The sequence below is a fragment of the Pongo pygmaeus genome, chromosome 1 (assembly GCF_028885625.2).
Source record: "Pongo pygmaeus isolate AG05252 chromosome 1, NHGRI_mPonPyg2-v2.0_pri, whole genome shotgun sequence".
Taxonomy (NCBI): Eukaryota; Metazoa; Chordata; class Mammalia; order Primates; family Hominidae; genus Pongo; species Pongo pygmaeus.
Genome location: NC_072373.2, coordinates 192,855,091 through 192,875,413, shown reverse-complemented (window position 1 = coordinate 192,875,413; position 20,323 = coordinate 192,855,091). Strand labels below are relative to the sequence as shown.

General features: G+C 42.8%; 1 protein-coding gene across 4 annotated transcripts in view; it reads right to left on the bottom strand.

The window, feature by feature from the left end:
• MTF1 (metal regulatory transcription factor 1) overlaps window positions 1–20,323 on the bottom strand; it is a 51,636-nt gene that overhangs the window by 23,737 nt on the left and 7,576 nt on the right. For all 4 annotated transcript variants that reach the window (XM_063657435.1, XM_054494702.2, XM_063657436.1 and 1 more), the window contains 4 exons: window positions 6,636–6,874; window positions 5,348–5,479; window positions 2,384–2,457; window positions 1,781–1,917 (listed from right to left, as the gene is read on the bottom strand). In XM_063657435.1, the coding sequence (XP_063513505.1) occupies window positions 1,781–1,917; window positions 2,384–2,457; window positions 5,348–5,479; window positions 6,636–6,874 (582 nt within the window). The remainder of the gene's footprint in view (window positions 1–1,780; window positions 1,918–2,383; window positions 2,458–5,347; window positions 5,480–6,635; window positions 6,875–20,323) is intronic.

Sequence of the window (20,323 nt, the reverse complement as noted above, 5' to 3'; positions counted from 1 at the left end):
TTAGCAGAAGACAAATCCAGTGCTTCTGACTGAAAAGTCAATGGTCCTTCCACCACTGTGTTTCCCACATGGGCACTGAAGGGCTCCTTACTCAGAGTGGTACTGGGGATTTAGAATTCAAATTCCACTGCCCAGGCTAAGTGAACCCTGGAGTCCCAGAATGCCAGTCACAATTCACACTTTAGGTGGTAGCCCTGCTTACCTCAGATGCTCCTATTCATGTACACACTCAACAAACATTCGTAATGCATCTACTATGTATTAGACACTGTTCCAGGCCCAGGGATACAATAATGAACAAACTAAACTCCTCCCCACATAGAGCTTACGTTCTAGTGGAGAGAGAGGACAAAAAACAAATAAATATACAGTGTGCGAGAGGATAAGTGTTATGGAGAGTAAGGGCAGTAGGGAACTCTGGGATAGGAGTTGCTCTTTTATTGGGTGGTTAGGGAAGCCCTTCTAGGTAAGTGGCATTTGAGTAGAGAGTGAAGGAAAGAGGGCATCAACCATGCACATATCTAGAGAAGATGTTCCAAGCAGAGGGTACAGCAAGTATAAAGGCCTAGGGGCAGGAGTGGACACTCCTTGGTTCAAGAAACCACAAAGAGAACCATATGGCTGAAGTGAGAGGAAGAAAAGTAGGCAGGGCACAGTGGCTCACACCTGTAATCCCAGTACTTTGGGAGGCCAAGGCAGATAGATCACTTAAGCTTAGGAGTGCAAGACCGGCCCAGGCAACATGGTGAAGACCACATCTCTACTAAAAATACAAAAAAAAACCTGGGTGTGGTGGTGCACGCCTGTGGTCCCAGCTAGTTGGGAGGATCCCCGAGCCAGGGAGGTGGACGTCACAGTGAGCAGAGATTGCACCACTACACTCCAGCCTACAGGACAGAGCAAGACCCTGTTTCAAATAAAATAAAATAAAACAAAAATAAAAGTGAGGTAGATGAGATCAGAGAAGCAACCAGGCCAGAATGTGTAGGGCCCTATAGCCTACTATAAAGACTTGACTTTTACTTCAAGTGATACAGGAAGCTGTTGGAGGCCAGGTGGGGTGGCTCATGCCTATAATCCCAGCACTTTGGGAGGCTGAGACAGGGGGTGGGGGTGGCGGGGGTGGGGGAAGGGAAAGACTGCTTGGACCTCATCTCTATTAAAATAATTTTTAAAAATCTATAAAATAAAAATTTAAAAAGCTACTGTGGGTTATGAGCAGAGGACAGACATTATCTGCTTTATGGTTCAGAAAGATCGCTCTGGCTGATATATGTAGGACAGTCTGTTGTGGAGTGGACAGAAAAGGGCGAAAAGGTCCTAAGAAGCTCACTTAACAGGTTATTGCAATAATCCAGGCAAAAAGACAATAGTAGACTGAATAAAGTAATCAGAAGAAGTGATCGGATTCTAGATAAATTATCAAGGATGAGCTGACAGACTTTGCTGGTGGATGTGGAGTGTGAGGGAAAAAAGAGTCAAGAGTGACTATAAGATTTTTGGCCTTTGCCACTAGAAAACCAGAGCTGCCATTTACCAAGATGAGGAAGACTGCAGGAAGAACAGGTTTGGACATGTTAAGTTTGACAGAGTAGATGATATCTGGGTGAAGACGTCGAGTAGGTGGTTAAATACACAAGTCAAGACACTGATCTTGACCCTGACTTCTTCCCTCTCACTAACAGATACACAGAGAAGACATTTTAACCTTTGATTGTGATACACAAACAACTATTGATGTTCTGCGGTACCCAGATCAAGAGACAAAAACACTACACACCTCTGATCCATTGTGTTGTGGAAGTGCACTGTATGAGTGTCCTTTGTTATCATGACCTTTCATGTGACTTTTGAGACTGTATTGAGTGCTGAATGTTTTCTCACAGCCATTACTGGGGCAGAAGAAGGGTCTTTCACCTGCAAGAATAACAAAGTAGTGTTAATGTACCATAAAGTCATTTCACTGGATTAAGAAATCTACCTTTCCCTAATAGAGGTAAGTAAGTATTTTTAAGAGAGTTTGGGTAACAGTTGTTAAAAGTTCAATAAATTACACATTAATCATCTCAGTCCTCAAACTCAATGCTGAGCAAAGCATTGGGAATGCCTGCTGCTGGGAAGTTTAAAGAGTAGATTTGTTTCTCACAGGTTGTTTTTTTGAGTGTCTCTGTATTGGTTTCATTTCTTAAGGTTGAATACCTGAGGTCCGCCTCTGAAAGAAACCTAAACATTCTAGGTAAGGCTGAGCTAATTAGGCTCACCCGAATATATAAAGGATCTATATCTCTGTATATCCACCTAGCTCTACAGGTCTCAATGGAAAATTGATAGTTACAGGCTTGATGAAGGTTAAAATAAAAAATAAAAATTGGCCTAAACTCACCAGTATGTGTACGAACGTGAGTTTTAAGGTGGTGGCTTGCTGCAAATGCTTTTCCACAGCCATCGTGATCGCACCTAAATTTGTTAAGGAAAGAGAAACAGGAGTCATTAGCTAATAGACCTTTATCCTGAACATCTTTTTTTTTTTTTTAAGACCGAGTCTCGCTCTGTCCCCAAGGCTGGAGTGCAGTGACGCAATCTCGGCTCACTGCAAGCTCCGCCTCCCGGGTTCATGCCATTCTCCTGCCTCAGCCTCCCGAGTAGCTGGGACTACAGGTGCCCACCACCATGCCTGGCTAATTTTTTGGATTTTTAGTAGAGACAAGGTTTCACCATGTTAGCCAGGATGGTCTCGATCTCCTGACCTCGTGATCTGCCCACCTCGGCCTCCCAAAGTGCTGGGATTACAGGTGTGAGCCACTGCGCCTGGCCTCTGAACATCTCTTATAAATAGAAACTAAAACAAATATTCAGAACACTAAGATCAGATCAATGACACTGGTTTTAAAGATGGGAATGATGAGAGGTTCTTGAAAAAGTAAGGTGGCATATCTGGGATCAGAGGGAACTGAGAGCCCAGGATAAGTATTTCTTGTCCTACAGGTAAGGCCCATGTTGAGAGCCCTGTCAACAAAAGTCTTTTGATGAATTACTTAACAGACCTCTATTGACAGTGACAGTCCATATGAAAAAAATGCCAGTGGAACATTAGGGATATCAAGAGTGAGCAAAGTGGCTCTCAAATATGCACATGGCTTGAAATATAACATAAGAACAAAATCAATCAGAAGATAGGCTCAAGTAACTTATCTATAATCTTGTGTGTTGAGATCTACTTCATTCTCTTTTACTGTCTTGATAACCAAAGCTAAAAGGAATCTTTCCCTCCTCAGAACTCCTAAGGCTTTTCTTTACATTTCTTTTATGGCACCTCTCATTTCCAATCTTATTTTCTCTGTGGATACATCTGGTATCTGCTCTCCTGGAGTGTAAACTACTTGAGTACAGGATCCACGTAGCTTTCTGTAGTTCCTGCACATAGCAGACATTCCTTAATTACTTATATGAATGAATGCATTTTCTTATAAACCAAAATATTTTATTTCTTTAAATAGAAAGCTTCTCTAAAGCATTTTCATTTTTAATTACATACAATCATCATCATGTCTAAAGTCTCACTGAATATTCAAGAAAAATGCGGTTTTAATCATCACAGAAATAAATGCATGTGACTGGATAGAAATCAGAGTCCTCTCAGCAGCCTACGGGGGGGGGAAAAATAACCTAAGCTTCACAGCATCCATCTGTAGAGTAACCAATTACAATCTAACTACTCTTGCCCTTAAAGGGATCATGACTCAGGAATGCATCTGTAACTTAAAAACACAATTCCTTTTTTTTCTGAGACATGCTCTCTCTCTGTTGCCCAGGCTGGAGTGTAGTGGCATGACCATGGCTCACTACAGCTTTGACCTCCCAGGCTCAAGCAATCCTCCCACCTCAGCCTCCTAAATAGCTGGGACCACACGCATGCGCCACCACTCCCAACTAATTTTAAAATTTTCTGTAGAGTCAGGGTCTCACTATGTTGCCCAAGCTGGTCTCGAACTCCTGGGCTCAAGTGATCCTCCCACCTCAGTCTCCCAAAGCACTGGGATTACAGACATAAGCCCAGCCCACAATTCCATTTGATTGGCATCTAAGAGTTGACTGTCTCTAACGACTTTTTCTTTCTAAGTACCCTAATAAAATGAGTGGTTTAAGAAGGAACAGGTAGCAGATCTAATGCCTTGAATATAACTGTGATATCCCCTGCCAAAATTCAAATACATTGTTTATTTTTTTTTATTTTTATTTTTTTTGAGACAGAGTCTCACTCTGTCATCTAGGCCGGAGTGCAATGGCACAATCTTGGCTCACCACAATCTCCGCCTCTCTGGTTCCAGCAATTCTCCTGCCTCAGCCTCCAGACTAGCTGGGACAACAGGCACGTGACACCACGCCTGGCTGATTTTTGTAGTTTTAGTAGAGATGGGGTCTCACCATGTTGGCCAGGCTGGTCTTAAACTCCTAACTTCACGTGATCCACCTGCCCCAGCCTCCCAAAGTGCTGGAATTACGGGCATGAGCCGCCATGACCGGCCTCAAAGACATTGTTTATGGGCAGTTTTCGGCAATATATCTATCTATATTACATTTAGGGGAAATCCTTACAAACTGATTATCTCATTAAAAATGTCATATAATCACCCCAAAGCTGATTTTGAATACCTATTGAATGCCCGGAATCATGCTACATACTATGAGCAGAGAAGAAAGCAGATAACCCAAGTCCCTCCTTCAAGTTTATAATACATGTATCTATTAGATATACATATGTTGACATATATGAATAAAAATGGATGCTCCTATATGTTTGTGTATACACACATGAGATATTACAAAGCAATAACTTGAACAAGTAACAACTGCACCACTAAGCTAAGCATCCCTACCTCTCATTTCCTCTCTTGTCTCCTCATTCTCCCCCTCCTTGATTCTTAGGTAGGTATCCCTCCTCTGGGCTTAAGGCATTTTGGCCATCTTGCAGCCTCAGATATTATCCACAAATTTGTGGGTTTTTGTCACCAGACAAAGGTTCTTAAGAAGAAGGCCTGCTTCTGAGTATTTCTCTAGCACTAATAAAAGTACCCACCACATAAGTGAGTTTCAACAAATGCTTCTTGGAAATAAATGGGAAAAAATGAGGCAGAAAGGCCATCATCCACAGAGTAAGGATGTTCTTGGACTCCATCAGCACCGCTCTAATCTGCAGTGGCTGGTTATAGCTATCCTGGGGTGAGCTAACACTGCTAAATCAAGAGCTAGTAAAGGGAGTTTTCTTTCTCTTTTGAAAAATTCCAGAATATATCAAGACCCCCAGCTGAAACCTGGTCAGTGACAAACAGAAAACAGTAAGACCTACCGAAATGGCTTTTCCCCTGTATGGGTTCGAATGTGCTTCCTCAGATCACTGAGTGTGGTGAAGTATTTGCTGCAGCCTTCAGATTCACAGTTAAATGTTTTCCCTGTGTGAAGCCTCTGATGTGCTTTCAGCCTGCAAAATATTCCAGAGAAATTCCCTTTGTCATAAAATTCTTTTTTTTTTTTTTTTCTGAGACAGAGTTTCACTCTTGTCGCCCAGGTTGGAGTGCAATGGCGCAGTCTCGGCTCACTGCAACCTCCTCCTCCTGGGTTCAAGCGATTCTCCTGCCTCAGTCTCCCAAGTAGCTGGGATTATGGGAGCCCACAACCACGCCTGGCTAATTTTTGTATTTTTAGTACGACAGGGTTTCACCAGGTTGGCCAGGCTGGTCTCGAACTCCTGACCTCAGGTGATCTGCCTGCCTCGATCTCCCAAAGTGCTGGATAACAGGCATGAGCCACTGCGCCCGGCCTCCCTTTGTCATAAAGTTCTACAGAACCTCCCCATGCCAGCTTAATGTGCTTCAGGATCAAGTGCAAAGAATTCTATACCCATAACATATTAGTATCCAACATATTTTGCCCCAAAAGAAATGCAGAGAATAGCATAGTGGTATGAGTGTGACTCTGGAGACAGACTTCCTGGGATTCAAATCCTGACCCCACATCCTGCTTGGATGGGGAAACTTGAGCTAGTTATAGAACCCCTCTGTGCTTCCATTTACTTATCAGTTGTTGTGGGGACTAGCACTTAGAATCATGCCTAGCACACAGTGAGTACTTTTTAAGTGTTAGCTATTGTTATTTCTATTACTTTATACTCAATACTGAAGACTATTAAGTCTCCTGATACAAACGTAAAAAAGAGAATTGGCTACTGAATAGGCCACTCCCCATTTCTCAGGATAGAAAAGTCCTTCAAGCTGAGGTAGGACAGAAGCCTTAGTACAAAGATTCTGAGCCAAGGGGAGATAGTACTCTATGCCAAGCACTGAAATGCCCAGGCCAGAATCCTGCTCCATGAGATGCAAATCTAAACACAAATGTACTGTCGCTTCTAACCAGCCCAAGATATGTCCATCTTTAAGTAACAAGTTTCTCTAATGCATTTTTAAAATTTTTTCTTTCATTTTCTGAGATCTGGCAGAAATGAATTTTACGTAGTTGAACACAGCTGCGCTCTTTTAAAGCCCTGAAAGTGAGTACCTCTCCTCTGCAAGGAGAAAGAGCTCTGCAGTCACAACAAGGTCAAGGTCAGAGGCTGGCAGAGCATTGGAGACGAGACTGACCTGTACAGTGTGTTGAATGCCTTCTCACAGCCCTGCACATCACACTCAAATGGCTTCTCCTTCGTGTGCACTCGCACGTGGATCCTGAGGCTGTAAGAGGTAAGGAAGGCTTTGCCACAGCCCTCCTGATTACAGACAAAGGTGTACTCTCCTCGGTGAGTCTTCTGGTGGGTTCGCAGGTTGCCTGCTGTGCTGTAGGTGCGGGGACAGCCCTCAAAGGTACATTGGTACCGCTTTACCTGGCAGACAGAAGACACCTCATCAACAGGACAAAAGAGCTGCCCAGGGCTTAACTCCCCCACCCAGAGCTCAGCTCCCAAGAGATGTTGTGGACAATACAACTGGGTTTTCATCATAAACACAGAAAACAGCCTCTAGCAGCAAAGTGGAAAAACCTTATTGTTGATCAAATCATACCTAGACAACACATAATGATTTACGGGGAAGAAATAAGTCTATATGTAGATAAATATTCTAAATGAATATAAGAATGTTTTCAGACTCTATATACATCTATCCACTAAAAGTTCACTATACTGTTACAGCTACCTGTATTCAAATAAGATCTTAACTTTGTTTTAAGGCTTGACTAAACACCCTGACCTCCAGAACTACAACTTGATTGGAATTGACCAATATTAAATTGAGTTTAAAACATCTGGAAATTTACATACTTAATCATCAAACATATTTCCCTAGATTGTTTCCACTGCATATTTTCAAGCCTACAAAATGACAACAACATATTGCAAATTTCTTGGAAGATTTGGTGATGTGATAATTCTCAAACTGCCAGCCTCTTGTTTCCTTTCACCATCAAACTTCTTGAAAGGGGAGTCAATTCTTCACGTCATGGTAGAAGGTTAAGAAAAAAAAAAAAAAAGCTGCTTCTCCAACAAATATCAAATGGCAAATGACTCTAGTGCAGTGGAGGGCCTGGAATGGGAGGCCCAGCAGCTTCCTCAGAGACTTTGTTTGGCAGTGATATTGGGGCCAGGGTCATGGCTGTGGTTGGCCTGGAGCCAGGGCTGAGGCCATGGAGCTCTCAGAGGCAAGGCTGAGAACAAGGAGTGGATGCCCATCACCAAGCTGGGCTGCCTGGTCCAGGACATGAAGATCAAGTCCCTGGAGAAGGTCTAGCTCTTCTCCCTGCCCATTAAGGAGTATGAGATCATTGACTTTTTGCTGGGGTCACCTCTCGAGGATGAGGTTTTGAAGACTACACCTCTGCAAAAGCAGACCCGCGCTGGCCAGCACACCAGGTTCAAGGCCATTGGGGACTACAGTGGCCACATCGGTCTGGATGTTCAGTGCTCCAAGGAGGTTGCCAATGCCATCCAAGGGGCCATGATCCTGGTCAAGCTCTCCACTGTTCCTGTTTGGAAAGGCCACTAGGGGAACAAGATCAGCAAGCCCCACGCCGTCCCCTGCAAGGTGACAGGCTGCTGTGGCTCTGTGCTGGTGCGCCTTATCCCTCCCCCACCCCACCCAAGACAATGGCATCATCTTGGCCCGTGCCCAGGAAATGGCTGCTGATGGCTGGTATTGACAACTGCTATACCTCTGCCAGGGGCTGCACTGCTACCCTGGACAACTTCACCAAAGCCACCCTTTAGGCCACCTCTAAGACCTATAGCTACCTGACCGCTGATCTCTGGGAAAAGACTGTATTCACCAAGTCTCCCTGTCAGGAATTCACTGACCACCTCATCAAGACCCACACCAGAGTCTCTGTGCAGAGGACCCAGGCTCCAACTGTGGCTATAACACAGGAATTTTACACAAGAAAAATAAAGTGAATCGAGCCTGTTTAAAAAAAAAAGAAGGCAGGGTGCGGTGGCTCATGCTTGTAATCCCATCACTTTGGGAGGCCAAGGCAGGAGGATCACTTGAGGCCAGGAGTTTGAGACAACCTGGGCAACACAGCAAGGTTGTCGCTAACAAAAACAAACAAAACCACAAAATCAGCCGAGCATGGTGACACGTGCCTATAGTTCCAGCTATTTGGGAAGCTGAGGTAAGACTGCTTGAGCCCAGGAGTTCAAGGTTACAGTGAGCTATGATTGCTACTGCACTCCAGCTTGGTAGACTGAACCAGACCTGGCCTCAAAAAAGAAAAAAAGGGGGAAGAAAAACTAGATAAACAATAATAGAAATAAAAATATTAATAAAGAAAATACCAGCCTGGGCAACACAGCAAAACCTCATCTCTACAAAAAATACAAAAGTTAGCCAGGCGTGGTGGCACATGCCTATAGTCCCAGCACTTAGGAGGCTGAGGTGGGAAGATCACTTGAGCCTGGAAGGCCGAGGCTGCAGTGAGCTGTGATCACACCACTGGACTCCAGCCTAGATGACAGAAAAAATAACAATAATAATAACATTTTGGGCTGGATGATTTAGAAAACAAAGAAAAATAATTTTTAAAAATTTAAAAAATGGCAGTTGACACCATTTCCATCAATGCCCATGTATTTCTTAACCAGTTGGCAAGATGGCTTCACTGTATGAAATTATTCTTTTAACTTCCCAGTAGTCAAACTCTTTCGTCCTTCCCTATTTTCCTTGACTATTCGCAAACATATCTCATTGATGATGCCCTCAATGTCTGAAAACTTGTCCTTCACAACATAGTAGTGCCTTGGGGCACTCTTTAACTCCTTCTCTGAGATACTTCTTTCCCTTAACCTCTAAGTGTAGGTGTAGGGATTCCAAATTTTGTCTCTCATCTCCCAAAGATTCCTCATATCTATACTGATGCGGCAGAAGAAGCACTAGACTTGGCAGCAGAAGACTGAATTCTGGCACTTTTGTTCAACATAATTTTTTTTTTTTTTTGAGACAGAGAAACCAAGAACAATGATGTCACCGGAGCTAAAGGAAAAAGGGTCTCAAGGAAACATGATCAACATGTTAAATGTCAGAGAAAACAAGGAAGATAAAGACTGGGGAAGTGACTGGATCCAGCAGCTAGGAATTCACTAATGACTTAGCAAGCCTAGTTTCAGCAGACTACTGGGGGTCAGGGTCTGGATGCAGGTGACTAAATGAAAGGTGAAGTGGAGGTAGAGGCTAGAGATGAAGTATGGCAGCACAAGTGAACTCCTGAGTTGATAAAGTTTTTTTGTTTTTGTTTTTAAGAGACAGGGTCTTTGTTGCCCAGGCTAGAGTGCAGTGGTGTATTCACAGCTCACTGTAACTTCAAACTCCTGGGCTCAAGTGGCCCTCCCTCCTCATCCTCCATAGTAGCTGGGACTACAGGCACATGCCACCACACTCAGCTAATTTTTAAATGTTTTGCTATGTTGCCCAGGTTGGTCTGGAACTCCTGGCCCCAAGCAGTCCTCCTACCTCGGCATCCCAAAGCAATGGGACTACAGGGTTAAGCCACCACGCCTGGCCTGGCTTTTTTTTTTTTAAGTAAGTCAGTTCTTGAACATATTTGGAGGCAGAAAAGTCCTGGAAGAAGGAGAAGTTGAGGATTTAAGGAGGAAAATAAAGAAGAGAAAGATTCAAAAGCCCAGGAGGAGGGGAAAGCCTCAGGTAGGAGAGGGGCATTTAGTTTCAGAGAAGAGATTTGAGGTAAGGATGACTGTGACTCAAGGATGGACAAAGTTTTCTGTAAAGGGCTAAACAAAAAATAGTTTAGGCTTTGTGGGCCCTACGGTCTGTGTCACTAGTCACCTCTTCACGTTAAAGCAGCAACAAACAATACATAAATGAACCAGCAAGGCTCTGTTTCAAAAACGTTATTTATGGACACTAAAATCTGAATTTCATATACCATGATATACTCTTATGATTTAAAAAAATCATCTAAAAATGTAAAAACCATTCTTAGGTTCAAGGGCTGTGCAAAAACAAGTAACTGGATGGATTTGGCCTGTGGGCCACAGTATGCTAACCTCTGAAACCTGTGGGGGTAGGGTAGTAGGGAGGGCCCCAACTCCTCCTGTCTCCCCTCCCACCCCTCCCCCATCTGATCTTGCACAAGTCTTTAGGTTCCTTAGTCAAGTGCTCTCACCTGTTCATTGTGTTCTCTTTCCACTGCCACACAGGAGAAGCTCCATAAATATTTGTTAAACTGAATTCCTTATTGAACCACTAATCCAGGCATTCTTCTCATGTCTCAGGACCTAGTTTTGCAGTCATTTGTTGCCAAATTAAGTCTAAAACAGTTTTCCACACATTCCATCTCTCTGCTCAAATGATAAAGTCCCAATTCCTTAGCCTAACATTCAAAGATCTTTCCAGGGCTGCTTCTGTCTTCTATCACATTGCTTGGTAAGCAGCCAAACAGAAGACTCTGTCTAGGCCTATAAGCAACAGTACACTCTTACCCATTTGCAAGACTGAATTCCTACTTCCCTGACTTTGTTCTCTCCTTCTCTACTGGAAATGCCTAGTTCCTTTCTTCTCCGCTTTTCTGAGTCCTTCTCTTCCTTTAACGCAAGCCTCAGGAACTACAAGCTCCTTCATCATCATTCCATGTCTACATGACAGTGCCCTTCTCTAAATGCCAGTAATACTTAACTATACCACTCATTTGACACTTAGTTTATACTGTTAATTATTGTCTCATGCATATATTCTGACTTCCCAACAAGACTAAAAAACCTCTTTTGTGCTGCCAGATAGAGAATTGAAAATGATCACTCACCACTAAGGAGAACTGGGACTGTGGATGCTGGGATAAAGGAGTCTGCATGTCTCAATCATAAAGCTTACAACAACGCTGAATGATAAGAGCAGAATTTCACTCTTAAGATGCTACAGCTGTTGTTAACTTTATAAGTAACCGCAATAAATAATTAACTACCCCCTCCTGTCTCCCTGCCCTGCCAAACTCTACTCCCATTCATGTTTTTTCATTTGCACAATTCAAGCCTCCACTAAATGACCCTTCCTCTAGGAACTCTTCCTGATTGACCCTTACTTCTATCCCAAACTAGAATAGGTATCCTAATTATAGGTTTTCAGGGCTTCCTGTAAAGCACATGATAAAATTAAGATGCAATAATTACATGATTAAACCATTTACATCATTATGTTTCATAGCTAGGCACAACAGTATCTGAAAAACAACAGGCACTAAATAAATATTTGTCCAATTAAATGAGTGAATAGCTACTTCCCGGCTGGACTGTAAGCGCCATGAGAGCAGGGCCCACGTTTATCCTGTTCACTGACACAACTTCCGGGACTAGCCTTGTGGAGAAGTGGCGCTTGATTTGTATTTTTTGAATGAATGAACAAATGAACAAAACCAGTGGGACTGAAAAGGTATGACAAGGACTACAAGTGACATGTGACAAAGGAATAGTTTCAAGGAGAATGGTCAAGTAGGTCAAATGTAACAGAGATGATTGATAAAACACCTCTTGGATTTAGCTGACTCACAAAGTCATAATTGCCTCAGCACAACTAGCTTCACTAGAATGGTAGGAAGAGAAGTGAGAATGTGAGACAATGAATATCAACTACTTTCCAGAAACCTGGCTGAGGAGATAAAGTGGGGGGGCGGGGGGGTGGATAGCAAGTTAGAAGAGGACACAGATTGGGGAAAGTATTTGTTGGATTTTGATTGATTGATTGATGGACTGATTGATTGAATAGATGGAGTTTCTCTCTGTCACCTAGGCTGAATGCAGTGGCATGATCTCAGCCCACTACAGCCTCAACCTCCTGGGCTCAAGCAGTCTATTTCAGCCTCTTGAGTAACTGCGACTATAGGTATGTACCACCATGCCTGGCTAATATTTTTATTTTTTGTAGAGATGGGGTCTCACTATGTTAGGCCAGGCTGGTCAGGAACTCGTGGCCTCAAATAAATTTCTCACCTCAGCCTCCCAAAGCGTTGGAATTACAGGTATGAGCCACCACACCCGGCCTGAAAATATTTGTATTTAAAAGTAGGGTGTGAGACAGTTGACTGTCAAAGCAAATGCGTGCTCCCCCCATAAAATGCTGAATAAATGAGTAATCTCTCATCTCATTTGGAGGGAGAAGAAGTCACTATTCTGTGTCTTTCAGAATCATTTTAAAATAGCACAAAATTTCACAAAAAGGGAAAACTAAACCTCCTCAAACTGGATCAGAGCAGGAAGTTGCAAAAACGTGTAGGTTTTCATGGTTACATACAGGAGGTATTGCAACATTTGGAACATTTCAATACAACTAAGGTTTATCATTCATACATCCTAAAAATTATGTTCCAGAAATTATACTGTCCTGGCTGCTAGGAATACATAAAAAAAATTGTCCCTACTCTCAAAGAGCTGAAAGTCAAAAGGAGAATCAGACAAGAACAATATGGTTTGAGAAGTTTTACTGATAACAGATATTCAGCATACTATGGGAATATATCAAAGAAACATCTAACTTAGACTTCAATGACCTTAGAAAGGCTTCTTGAAGGTGGTGATCCTCAACCTGAATTTAAAGACATGAGCAGCTGGGTGATGGAGTGAGACCCCATTTAAAAAAAAAAAAAAAAAAAAAAAAAAGGAACGAGAGTATCTATAATATGAACATAATGTCACTTAAAAAAAAAAAAAAAAAAAAAAAAAGCGTTCCTCCAAAAGAGCTTCAGGCTCTAAGCATAACTTTAATCTTCCTGAGTGGCCTCAAACAGCTGTCGATTACCCTGTTAGGCAACATGGAGGGAGCACAGGTTAGGTGCACTGAGGATAGCACCTCATGCTAGTAATGGGCACAAAGTAGGAGCTTTCAGAGAATTGATGATGATTTACAAAGTGTTCTGAGCAGTTCTAGAATACAGAAACATTTAACAAAGATGATTGACTTGTTAAGGTAACAGAATCAGAGAAGAAAGGTGAATGGGATAAGCAAAAGTGAGAAAATTAAACACTGTGACCCCAGAAGGCAAAAATTTTTTTAAAAAATTAGAGAAAGAAAAAAGTCAACACCTGTGGAAAGAAAGAAAAAAGAAAAAAGGCTGGGTTTTTCCTGGAGGAAAGGAAAGTGAAAGTGAGAAGCAGATTTTACACACATATTTACAGCCCCCTATTCCACAAGAGAGTTCCTGCTTCTGGGCACCTAGCACATGAATATTCTCATAAATAAATGACTGGCCTGGCTGTTATGGCTGTAGAAACTGCCTTTTCCTCCCCATCACTAGGGACTTCCCTTCCCTCTCCGTGTCCGACTCCATTCCCCACACTGGCACTGGTATCATTTATTCTCCATAATGGACAACCAAAAAGCTCAGAAATATAAGAACCCTGTAGACCTCAGGGTTCCCATCCCCCACCATGAGAGCTGACTTCATCCAGCTGTTCCCCACACCTCAAACCTTTACCCTTACAGAACAAGTGCTGCTGTCCCTTCATTTCTTAGCCCTTTTCACAGCCAACAGGTCTCAATACCTGATTCTTGTATCTTTGCAAAAGTGGTGTGTGATGGTAGAAAGCATAGGCTTTGGCATCCAGAAAGTCCTCAGTTCAAATCTCAGTTCTACCAGTTGCTAGTTGTGTGTTTCTAAGCGTCAGTTTGTCATCTGTAAAATGGGGGCTAATAGTATCTATGTTATAGGATTGCTGTGAAAATTAAATACAAAACTATATTAAAGCCCATAACAGTGATTGGTACATAGCAGGTATTCAACAGCCAGCCATCTTCCTCTCTCCGCCACCATTGCCAGCATAATAGAAGTCCTCGTTCTTTGAGAGCCCTTAGCTCTGCCTGGTGCCCCAAATGCCCATCATGGAAATAATTTTCAGTGGCCTGATACTAAGTCAAAGGAAGCCAAGTATAAGAGAGAGAGGAGTGGCAAAAGCTGGTATCCACAGAACGCCTGCAGGGGACTACAAACAGGTTCTCATTTTAAAATACTGTTGTATGGGCCAGTGAGGTGGCTCACGCCTGTAAGTGCTCACCTAGCACTTTGGGAGGCTGAGGTGGGAGGATTGCTTGAGCCCAGAAGTTCGAGACCAGCATGGGCAACACAGCAAGACCTCGACTCTCCAAAAAAATAAGAAATTAGCCAGGTGTGGTGGCTGAGGTGGGAGGATCGCTTGAGCTGGTGAGGTCAAGGCTGCAGTGAGCCATAATCACTCCACTGCACTCAGCCTGGGTGACAAAGTGAGACCCTGTCTCAAAAAATTAAATGAATAAAACACAGTTATAAATGGTGGTTTATGTTCCATGGCAGTATTAATACAACCGTTCAGCTAATTAGGGGTTACCAAGATTTCTATGGGCTATCCCGGAACCTAATCACAATTTATATGTAAGCTTGTCTCAAGGAGAAAACACCTCCCAAAGAGCGCCTAACAAAGAACATTTTAACCTCTTGTTAAACTGGACATTACCTCTTTACCTCCTTCAAGAACCATGGGGGCCTATGAGGAAAAGAAAGCAAATGAACATCCAGCGAACAATCATGATGCACCAGACACTATGCTAAATGTTTTATACATATTACATATGAATAAATCTCATTTAATCTTTACAAAATGCAATGGGATATTTTTATTTCAATTTTATAAAAAAAGAAACAGAGCAGCTTGCCCAAGGCCACATAGCTAGTACATAACAGAACAAAGCTGGAACCTAGGCTGAAACTATCCCTTTGCACATCACAGAAGAAACGAGTAAGCCTGATTTAAATAAGAAGGGAAAAAAATAAAATTCAGGTTCTTTTGCCAATGTCATATAATAGCAAAATGTTGGCAGTACTTAATATGTACAACTATGTAAAATGTAAATCGAGACCTATAATTCCTATAGCACCAAGTTTGAAACCCAATTGTACACAAAACCAGTCTAGTCCCTTTTTCAGGCCAGTGGACCTGAGTGATGGAAATGCTGATTACTAAGGAGAGGTACATAATACACATGCAGACACACTGATAAAATGGCTTCATATGGGGGTAAATGGAAAATGCTTCTTGCTCTGGATTCCTACAGAGCCTCACACTTACAAGCCATCAGAGTTCAGAAGGGAACCTGCAAAGAAATGTAATCACAGTATGCAAAGACTAAAAAGTGGGTAGTTCCCCTCTAGGAGAGTCAACAACATCTTGGTTTGTCTGAGTGGATTATTCCACTGCCTGAGGAATTTATATTGAGGCATGAGATTGGAACTAGGTCTCCCAAAGTAAAGGACATACATTGCAAAAAGGCTCCAAAACACTGGAGTCAGATTTTTCCTGTTATTCTTATACTTAAAATCTGTCACACTAAAAGAAATAACTCTCCTCTTGGAATGCCACTGGCCATGCGATTAGTTCATGGCATGTCTAGAAGCAATATACCAAGCAGCCTAAAAACATTGCTGTAGGCCAGGCGCAGCGGCTTACACCTGTAATCCCAGCACTGTGGGAGGCCAAGGCGGGTGGATCACCTGAGGTCAGGAGTTCAAGACCAGCCTGACCCATATGGTGAAACCCCATCTCTACTAAAAATACAAAATTTAGCCAGGCCTAGTGGTACATGCCTGTAATCCTGGCTACTTGGGATGCTGAGACAGGAGAATCTCTTGAACCCTGGAGGCAGAGGTTGCAGTGAGCCAAGATCATGCCACTGTACTCCAGCCTGGGCAACAGAGCAAGACTTCATCTCAAAAAAAAAAAAAATTGCTGTAACTGTGCTTGTTGGTAGAAAATGATACCTTTCCTAATCAATGTGCTGGAATACTTTGGTGCATCATGTAGAATAAATTTGGCATATGATTCCTAGGGTTTTTTCATGCTCCTTGGCCAACTACTCTATAGAAAACTGGCAAGGTCAGTTAGCCATGGAGGATGTATCACATCACCAATGTAGTTCAGACAGAGGTAGATGTACAGGTAACTAGACAGTCCTGGCAGGTTCTCTGGAAGGGCACAGATTCAAGAATGGACTGCACAAACCAACTAAAGAAAACACAGTTGCCAGGTGTGGTAGCTCATGCCTTTAATCTCAGCAGCTCAGGAGGCTAAGGAGGGAGAATTGGTTGAGGCCAGAAGTTCCAGGTTACAGTGAGCTATGATCATGGCCTGGACAAACATAGCAAGACCCAGTGTCTTAAAAAAATAAAACAAAATATGTAAACAAACAAACAACAAGACACAGCTGCTTAGAGACTTGGAGTAGAAAGGCCTTAAAGGGCCAGACATGGTGGCTCACGCCGGTAATCACAATACTTTGGGACGCCAAGGTGGAAGGATTGCGTGAGCCCAGGAGCTTGGAACCAGCCCATAGTGAGACCCCTCTCTACCAAAACAACAACCAAAAAGTAGCCAGCACAGTAGCACATGCCTGTGGTCCCAGCTACTGTGGAGGCTGAGGTGGCAGGATGTCTTGAGCCTGGGAGGTTAAGGCTGCAGTGAGCCATGATCGTGCCACTGTACTCCAGCCTGGCTACAGAATGGACCCGTCTCAACCAAAAAAAAAAAAAAAAAAAAAAAAAAAGCTTTTGTTTTTAGGCAGAATGAAAATATTTTTATTAGAAATTTTGCAAGCTGGCCAAGTGCCATGGCTCATGCCTATAATCCCAGCACTTTGGGAGGTCGAGGCAGGAGGACTGCTTGAGCCCAGGAGTTTGAGGTTACAGTGAGCTACGATCCCACCACTGTCATCACTCCAACCTGTGTGACAGAGTGAGACCCTGTCTCAAGAAAGGAAAGAAGAAAGACAGAAAGGGAAAAGAAGGAAGGAAGGGAGGGAGGAAGGGAATAAGAGAGAGAAAGAGAGAAAAAAGGAAGAGAGAGAGAAAGAAAGAGAGAGGGAGAAAGACAGATCTCAAAGCTACCAAATCAGTAGGGAGACAGTAATGAAATAACAAGTAAGAGAATCAGATACGTGAAATTTGAGTCAGCATGACCAGTGGCCTTGTGGTAGGAAAAGACTAACTGTGGCAAGGTTCTGGTTGGTTTATTTTTTGCACAAGACAAGCATGAAGAAAAGAAAATGAAGTAATAGGTAAGCCAACTCCACACTATATGAAACAATGAAAAAACCAGGAGTAAACAGGAAATTCAGGCTAAAATGTGACTCAGAAAATAAGCTGCTTGGGAAGCCAAGAAGACCAACTAGTTATCAAATGATTTGATTTCTCAAGAGTAACACCTGTGCATGGAGGGAAAGAAAAAAACAAAAACCAAGCTGAAAAAAATGAAAGGAAAAGGAGTAAGGAAGAGCTAAAGGATCATGAAGTCTGTTATCGAGTAGTCATAAACATCAGCCTCTTCAGGCCAAGTAAGTGGATTTTAATGCCAAAATAAAATCACTGCCAAAACAAAAGCTAAGCTAAGACAGTGCTTCAGGAAGGCAAGCCTCCTGAATGTCTGGTCATTAAGCAAGATTTTCAAAGACTAAAGCTACTGCTACTTCTCCTTCAATCTCCACCCAACCCCAAACCTACTGATTTCAAGAATATAGCATCTTCCGGCCGGGCGCGGTGGCTCACGCCTGTAATCCCAGCACTTTGGGAGGCCGAGGCGGGCAGATCACGAGGTCAGGAGATCGAGACCATCCTGGCTAACACGGTGAAACCCCGTCTCTACTAAAAACACAAAAAATTAGCCGGGCGAGGTGGCGGGCGCCTGTAGTCCCAGCTACTCGGGAGGCTGAGGCAAGAGAATGGCGTGAACCCCAGGGGGCGGAGCCTGCAGTGAGCCGAGATCATGCCACTGCACTCCAGCCTGGGCGACAGCAAGACTCCGTCTCAAAAAAAAAAAAAAAAAAAAAAATATATAGCATCTTCCACAAAGGTCTCATGGATAGCATGGGAAAATGTGGGTGGGAGGAAAGTGGAGTGAGCTAAATCCCCAGCAAACTGAACAAAGTGCTCATAATATCCTAGACCCTGTGCTATTCAATATGATTATCAATGACCTGAAGACATGAATGGCAAAGCAGACTTGCAAATAGAATAAACCAATTTGAATAGTACAAAGTGGAAAAGTGACAGCTTTTCACTGATTGTATAATCATTCCCTCTGTACCATCTTCTCCTCTTCTGCCTAGATCAGCATTTCCCAAAATGTGTTCCACAAAACACTGATCCCTGGAAATTAGATCTGAAAAATGGTTTCTCAAGTTTAAAGCATTTGAAAAATTCTGTGTTTTCTTCCTTCTTAGTTGTTGGCACATCAAAGGCTCTGAGAAGTCCTAATCAACAAATTTCTGTCTTGGTTTAACTTAATGTTTCCCGAACATTCGCTCATGAAACACTTTCACACAATAATCATTAATGGAGGATGGCCTAAAGTTTAGGTCCTATACCATGTCCAAATTACCTATGCTAAACAAAAATGATTCAATCCCCTTGAGCTAGCTACTACTGCCTCATCACTCTTCTTCCTCTAACTACCAAACTTATTAAAAAAAAAAAAAAAAAAAGCCAACTTGACATTTCCTGCCTCCTGTTTCCTCATCACTCACTCACTTCTTCATCACTCAAAACCTGGCTTCAGCCCCAGTGCTCTGCTGCAAGTCTTCTCATGATACGTGAACAACTGCACAACCAGCAGAACTAATGGCTTCTTTGGGGCTCCTCAATCCCTCTGCAGGGTCACACAGGAATATGCTCATTTGTTGACACTCTCTTCCTTCAGCTTCCACAACACTGCAGTCGACCCATCTCTTTGACTACTGTGATCTTCTTGGGTTCCTCTTTCTCTTTCCAACCCTTAAATTCTCAGGCCAACTCTTACTTCTCCCTTAAGTAAACTACCCACAGTTTGAAGGCCCCTTTCTACTACTATTCTAACTCCAAACCATTTCTTTGACCTCAGATACACGTTTCCAATGAGCTTTCCATTTGTTCATGTTACTTTTCTCCAAGGACTATACGTTCAATACACTCCTACCAAACTCACTAATTACCCCACCAAAGCTTTTTCCTTTTCCCATCTTTCTTGATTCCTACGAATGGGATCACCATTTGGAGGGTGGGGGGAGCAGAGTTAGCCACTTTCTCCTCAGCATGCACACAGCACTTCGAATACACCTCTGTTAAAGTATCTACCACAACGGACTCTTAACTGCTTAACTCTTCACCTAGATTTGAAGCTCCATCAAAAAGCTGTACGAAGACACAGCAGAAACTCAACAAATTTGGGAAAATAGATGAATCCTTTCAATCAACATGATTCAAAACCTTTTTTTTTTTTTTTTTTTTTTGGTAACAGATTCTCTTTGTTGCCCAGGCTGGAATGCAGTGGCACAATCATGGCTCACTGCACCCTCCGCCCTCTAGGTTTAAGTGATTCTCCTGCCTCAGCCTCCCAAGTAGCTGGGACTACAGGCATGCACCACCACAACTGGCTAATTTTTGTATTTTTAGTAGAGACAGGGTTTCACTATGTTGGCCAGGCTGGTCTAGAGCTCCAGACCTCAACTGATCCACCTGCCTCGGCCTCCGAAAGTGCTGGGATTACAGGCATGAGCCACTGTGCCTGGCCTATTCAAAACCTTTGAATCATACCCAACTCATGGCTCATTCATCAAACTCCAATAACATGTACAAAGTTCTCTCGTACTTCTACAAAAGCCCTTGATTCTTCCCATGAACAAGGCCACTATCCTTTCTTCAGATTTAAATGAAACCCCAAACATAAACTACAACTGTCTCCTAACTAGGCAAGAAGTCTCCAGTTTTCCTCTGCCTCCAAGCTACCTCTGCTGCCAGACCAATCTTTCTAAAATGCTACTCTAACCACATTCTCTATCTAACCACT